The 7,353-nt window shown below is 36.1% G+C and overlaps 1 protein-coding gene across 1 annotated transcript; it reads right to left on the bottom strand.

Moving 5' to 3' along the window:
• Positions 1-1,838: 1,838 nt before the first annotated feature.
• Positions 1,839-7,058, bottom strand: NDPK1 (nucleoside diphosphate kinase). Its single transcript, XM_089833422.1, has 4 exons — positions 6,875-7,058; positions 4,018-4,066; positions 3,659-3,890; positions 1,839-2,313 (listed from the first exon to the last, which is right to left on the bottom strand). The coding sequence occupies exons 1-4, from the start codon at positions 6,923-6,925 to the stop codon at positions 2,196-2,198; spliced, it is 450 nt and encodes a 149-aa protein (XP_089689548.1). The 5' UTR covers positions 6,926-7,058; the 3' UTR covers positions 1,839-2,195.
• Between the last annotated feature and the right edge of the window lie 295 nt (positions 7,059-7,353).

Genomic DNA, 7,353 nt, shown 5'->3' with positions numbered 1-7,353 from the left:
TGAATAATAGGACATCCGTCCGTACTCTGTGGAATAACAGTTTGTAACCAGCAGTGTGTCCATGAAGAAGACATGGAACTATAGAGGGTACTGTTGGTGAGTTGCAAACCAAGCAGAAGAGTTGAGCATCAGTCCATGAAGGCATATGTTCATCGAAGTAGAAGAAGATAAGTGGGCTTAGGAGTAGAGAACTGACGTGAATGGAGAGATCATGGAGTCATGAAGAACATATGCAGAATTGAGCAATCGTTGAATGGTCACCATTTTGTTGTTAAGATGGAGATGCCTACAAATTACTCAAGGAAAGAATGCCAATAAAATTAGACCTTAACATGCAAGCAAAGAAACTCAAGAAACGTGAATGGTTTGAAACCCAGATGAAACACAAGAATCATGGATGGTTTGAAACCCAAATGAAATGCAAGAATCATGGATGGTTTGATGCATGTTAGGAACCATTGTGCATAATGCCTTGAGAGTGTATAAAAATCTAAGACTCGTACATGTGCTGGATCCTAATGCTCACCCTTAAATTAGATTATGCAGAAAAAAGGTCTGACAGATCACTAAAAATCAAAATCTCATTAAAACAAATAATGTATTAAAAGAATTGGTTACCACGAGACTGTAAAATTTGTTGCTAGGAGTATACATGTGGAGAGCCTGCCCATGGGTGTATATTCATTCTGAAGAGAGGTCACAATGTGAACTTTCGAATCTTGTAATTTGATAGAGGTCACAGGTTCAAATTCTGTAATGAAAAATAGGTCAAAGTTCAGATTCTAATAGGAGGTAGGATCTGCACACCTCATTTAGAGCACAATTAGATGCCTTCAGCATGAGTATGGGCACTCCGATATTATAGAAGCTATCTTACCTGTAGACCCAAACATAGATTATCCAGTGGAATAGACTACAAAAAAGATCATTCTATTTCCAAACTATCCAAATGATGCTTTGAACAAAAACACACGTGAGAAGGATGTTACATGTATGTAGTACTCCCATGAAACTGCACTTGCACCCATATAATACTGTGGACAATTGTCAAAACAAGCAAATGCTACCTATAGTTATTTTGGTTTGAACCTGACCATTGATGTTTTAATGCTAAAGCAGGAAAAACGATGAGATGTGCATCTTTGACCCAATGAAGACTGCAGACAATAAGTCTCCAGTAGTTACTATACAAAAAGAACAGAATAGGGCATTGGATCTTAACATATTTGCACTTAAAGAAACCATCATTATCAATGACTTGTTTCGCTTAGACATGTCCATTCTGGAGCTTATTGCTAAATAGTCAACCAGGATGGTGCTTGGGAACCTCTATAAATAACCTGTCATTTACTGTGTAATGGAAACACAGCTTAATTACCAAAACAATGAAGTAAAATGCCACAGATGAGTTATTGGAGAATTGTAAACACAGCTTAATTACCAAAAAACAAAAAAAGTCAAAAGCTATTGAAGACATCCATATGGTTTTTAATCATTCACTACAAAAGATGATTAAAATGTATAAAACAATCGTCTGAGCCAAACCAATTTACACAAAGGTTTCAGTCATTTTTACTTTCAAAAAGTCAGTAAATTATCCAAGAATGATAAAGAACAAATTCCACAAAATATTGTTACAGTCATCCCCGTTACTTTCTTAGCTCTGCCGGTATGGAAATTTTCTTAGTTGCTAAAAGTAACTTCAGTGATTTATCGGAATGCATATTTCTGTATTTGATCTGGACAATAACTTTGACAAGTGTTAAGATTCCAAATTCTGACCTACACATACTTCTCCCATTTCTTTATATACTCATAGGCATACAAATTGCATTAAATTGCATGGGAACCAAACCAATCAATTATTTATATCATATTGAATCCACAAACCAGTATAGTTCAAAATTTTGTGCGCAAATTCTCTGAACATACAACTTCAAGTATCAACAAATACCAAGTCCCGAACAGAAAATCTTAGAACCATGTCCTTCATAATTAAGGTAACAGGATCAAAGTAGACTCCAGCAAAAAATACTAAGAGCATTTTACTCTTGGGATATGAGATGAAATAAGTACCTCAGTAACATTCTAAAAACATTTCAAATATAAACATTAAAACGGATCACAAATCTCAAGACTCATAAACCCAAGGATGCAGACTGCTCTGCCAGTCAAACACACCCTCTGGAAAAATCTCAAGACTCATAAACCCAAGGATGCAGACTGCTCTGCCAGTCAGACACACCCTCTGGAAACCATAGGGCAATTTCTTTCTTTGCACTTTCCACTGCATCACTACCATGGATAACATTCCTGCAAGCATTGCATATTATTAGAAAAATAGGATACATTTTTTTTAAAACAATCCAATAAGAGTTTCCCAAATTAGAATAAATATTGAAACTAAATCATTTCCTATGTCAGCTAGACATCTATGACTTGTTAGGAGACCTTTTATATTTACAACATCCATCAAAGAAATTGGTTTAATAGAGCCTTCCTTGTCCCCATATTTACTCAAACATGCTTGATGTGTCTTCCCTTAACATTTTGTCATTTATGAAAGCATATTCAACTTGCAAACTAAAATTTGGCAAAGAAAAAATTAACAATAGAAACAAATTTTGAAAATGACAATCCTCATTATCAGGTTTCCATATTCCATATCAATAGCATTCTATTTTCTAGGTTCAATTGTATGGTAATTTTTGGCATCACAGTTTGGTATAATCTTAATTAGTTGTTGTCCACTGCAAATTTACAAAGCTGTGATGCTGATACTTAGCTGTCATCCATTTCACATTTACAAAAATTTGTGTCATGGCTCATCTTCACAGTAAGTGCTTTATTGAAACTTTAGTTAAGGAAATTCTAACCATTACCTCGTCTTAAATTTGCAGCGGAAGAAACCTAAATAGAAGATAAAAGTTGACATTCAAATGTGTAAAGTTGCGACTGCTTGACTTTATTAGCATTGACCCAACTTCAAACTCAAGCTGTGGTTACAGATGATGCAAGGTGTAAACTTAAAACTTAAAAGGCCTGGGTAAACTTCACATCATAGATATGTCTGTTCTGACAATCCCCTACCCAAGGGCAAACACAAAGTCCTTCCAAAAGAGTGGGTTCGGATCTTCAAAGCGTGTGTAGATGACTGCAACAAGTAAAGCCCTGGGTAAATCTCCCCACACATTCATACCCCTTACAACACAATCATTTACCAAAATGAATGGCATGCACTAGCAAAGAATGAGGTAAAAAACAAACCCTCAATGTGGGTGAAGATGATGGTAGGGTAAAAGTCTTTGAAAATTCCACAAAATATATATTCCTCTTTTAACATAACGACTTAGCCAGAGAGCAGCATATACCTAAGTCAAGAGAATTAAGAGTTGGCCTTTTACAAACATTATAAAAAACAGAAACAACAGCATCATATGAAAACTCGATGCATTTTCAAAACTTAGAAGACATGGTTTGGGCATTTTAATTTAATCAATGGCATACAAATGGCACATCATAAAGCTTCTTATTATGATAAGTGCATTAAGAATTGATGAGGACAAAATAAAACAGAAAAAATTCCATGCTGCTATTTTAATTAAAGTAGCATGAGTAAGAAATTTATGTTCTCTATATTCCGGGTTAATGTTTTTACCTTCCTATCTCAATTGCATAGTCGCCTCTAATTGTTCCAGGGGAAGAAGCTAAAGGATTCGTTGCTCCTATGATTGTTCGGCCAGTTGCAACCACATTTTTACCCTCCCAGACCATAGCAACCACTGGGCCAGATATAATGTACTCTACCAAACCACCAAAGAATGGTTTTGCAGACAGGTCCTCATAGTGTTTCTCAGCAAATGATCTTTCCACAGAGACCATTTTCAGACCTGACAATAGGTTCAACATGTATTAGAATTGTTACACGATAACAATAACTTAGTTTTCCTAAGGGATCCATCAAAATAATATATATGCTACTGTAAGTTTGATCATACAAAAGGGTTTGATTCTTACCTTTCAGATAATATCCCTTTTTCTCAAACCTTGAAATGATTTCACCCACCTATATAATTAAAGAAAGAATCATTATCCAGCCAAGAATATTCCTTCAAACTCTTGCACAATACATAGTACAAAATTATAAATGAAGACATATAGAGGAAGAAACCAGCAGTTCGTCACATTTAGTAACTTTCATGCAAACAAACCAAAAAAGTGATACTGTCAGACACATTCTACAATGTGAGCCTATTAGCATAAGTAGAATTTCATGAACCCTTATGAATTAAAATCAAACACTTCCACAGAAAGTCAGCATTAACAATAACAGCAAAATAGATAACAAATTGCATTATCAGTTACACAAACACGTCAAAAAACATGTTGAACATCTCTGGATTTACTAATTTGATCACAACGAATTTCACTCCTTGCAAATAATGCAAACTACATCATTAAAATTCATTACAGGTCTGAAGACTAACTAACATCAGCAATGTAGAACAACCCATTGCTATAAGGTATAACATAAACAGAACAAAAGGGTCATTCCAATGGTATAATATTCTAGCCAAAAGGGTATGGGGCAGTGATGCTTTGATAGTCTAAATTATAACTTTAATTCATTGACTGTAGAGGGCAGCATCAACTGATATTCCCCATGAACAGTCCTATAACAACCTGAAGATTCAGTACTTCTACATATTGGTGGGGATAACCTTGACAAAAAAATCCAATCTAGGCCGGCCAACAGATTGTGCAACATCTAATTACCTCATTGAACCCCCAAATCCATCTAGTTATATTAAAATCTGGGCAGGCTGTAGCTGTATATCTATAAGGGAAGAGTTACATATATCTTGAGCGCTCCTCTTGTACCCCTATCCATCATCACCTCCCAAAAGAGGTTTATGATGATGAGAAAAATGAATTTGTGAAAACAATCGTTGGCCTACATTTCATAGAGGAGAGACAAGAAAGGAGAAAAAGATTGTGGATGAAGCAAAATGCCAAAAGAATGAAAAATGCTCAGAAGTCTCATATGGTCAATGCAAATGGGCACAAAAAAGACTATTATGTCAAAGAATTTAAACCCTCGGAGATCACAAATAGAAAGCATATATTAAGGAGCAAATACGAAATGGAGAGCTAAAGTGCCCATAATGCAGCTTAGGTGAAGTTCTCATCATTTGAGGAGTGAAATAGGTAGATAGATGATACCTGAAGAAGAATGAAAGGAGACAATATTTTGCAACATAGGAGTGGCAGAGACAGTGGAATTTATCATGTAGTGCCCAACATACAATGACATCCACTCCAGTTTGAGGAGATTTTAGAAGGCACAATTCAGGCGCTCTTTTTGAAAAAGCAGTGAGACATGACAGCAAACTTAGTGATCAAAATTAAATGTCAATGACCACACTTCAAAAGCAGTTTAGAAGGGCCTAATGTTCCAGCTAACCTACTTTAGAGTGTTTTCGTTACCTAGGGGTCCCATAGGCTGCTTTAGCCTCGTTGGCAACCTTTGTCATTCATTCAATCATATTGTTAAAGGGCTAATAAATTGAATGCACCACCTTGTTCTGCTGTTCTAGACAGGCATGACTTCCTGACCTAAATTCCAGGCAACGCTTGCAAAATATATACACCAGCAAACAATAGTTTCTTCAGACACCCTATACATAAACGTGATATTATACTAAGCATAACCAAAACATTGCTCATTAGAACAAAAGGATTCTAAATAAAAACTTCGAAGCAGAAATTTTAGATACATCCCGTCCACAAATAGAACTCACAACATACAACCATTGTAGCATGAAGCCCATCCAAATGACAACCAAAAGGCTAATTTACACGTCGTATAGTCCTGTATTGACGTGCACAGGGCACCCCTGCCCAGAGAAGAACTCAGAACACAAAAACATTGAAGCTCCAACTTCTATTAATAAACATCGAGATGTAATTGATGTGTTGCATACAACATTACCAACTCTCATTTTTGCACCTATGTCGTAGCTAAAGTTTAGGCTCGCATTAGTTTAGCACACATATAACCGCACAGTACAAAAAGTAACTCAAGCATCTACAAATATAAATATATGTGTCGATTTAAAAAGCTACCAGAAAAGAAAGGAGAACAATCTAAAAAAGATTTCATCTAAAAGTTGACGGATCCAGTCAAGGCCACATGGGGTGTTAACCTCCATCATCAGTTTGCAAAACAGAACAACAAAAGATATATCATCTACCACCTCACATGCGATCTAATGATGTTTACAAAGGGCACATTAGATCATCATGTTTAGCTCTACCAACACTTCGGAACAGTAAAATAAGACGAAGAAGAGACGTATCTCCAAACATTTGAGATGGACCAACAGCAGATCGGATTATACTTGCTTTCAACAAATTTGCAAGGAAACCCACTTGCGAGGGCGTGGTAATAAGTTTCGTATGCAGGATCCAAAGGTGAAGAGTAAAACGTGTCAAGAAATAAGGTAAAATCTCAGCTTCAGTTTTAGGCCCAACATGACTAACTGGCCGTGAATCCAAAAATCTTTTAAAAGAAAAAAACTAACGGGAAATAGATTCTGCAACTTCCATAAGTACATGCGAATTCCTTCAAGGACCCACATAACCCCACCCAACATCCAGCAATCTAAATACAAACCCATATCTCTCATTATATTGCCTCTTCCGTTCCAGTAACTAAATTCACCTAGCAGACAGGATAAAACAAAAGGGAGTTGGGGAAAAAAACACTAACACTATACAAAAATACACACAAGATGGTAAAAACATAAAAGGCGTGCTTTCAAATCGTCGCCATAATTATCAGAACGCTAGAAGAAAAAAACATGTTACACACCAATCCTCGCTGAACTCCATCGGGCTTGATCATGATAAACGTCAGCTCCATCTTTTCTTCTCTCAACAGAAACCTGTTGAAATATTAACCAGATAAGAGCGTACAAATTTGCGCTGCTAGAGCTCTTCGGCCCAATTTGTTTCTTATATGCGACGATCCGCAAGTAAACCCTATTTCTCCAGATGCTTGTGAGACCCAATTTTTGATATTTTAATACGATATGTTCAAAAACCTAATCAAAAGGAATATCTCATAGAATATTTGGTCCTTCTAGACCATAGAAATTTGCACCATCACAGTTTGACTGAAAACAGCAAAATAAAAACAACGGACTGGAATACCTAGTGGTATTTATTTACAACTTGCCAAACAAAACTTATGCTTCGTTCTTGTGGAACACTATTTCAAAAGGGTTGGGTAGGTACTAGGAAAAGAGTAAAGATATGTCATCATGAACATTGATTTTGTGTGAAGTCGCT

The sequence above is a fragment of the Cupressus sempervirens genome, chromosome 5 (assembly GCF_028749045.1).
Source record: "Cupressus sempervirens isolate cs-2001-9-10 chromosome 5, ASM2874904v1, whole genome shotgun sequence".
NCBI classification, from domain to species: domain Eukaryota; kingdom Viridiplantae; phylum Streptophyta; class Pinopsida; order Cupressales; family Cupressaceae; genus Cupressus; species Cupressus sempervirens.
Note: the sequence above shows the minus strand (reverse complement) of the source record. Positions and strands in the feature narration are given on the sequence as shown.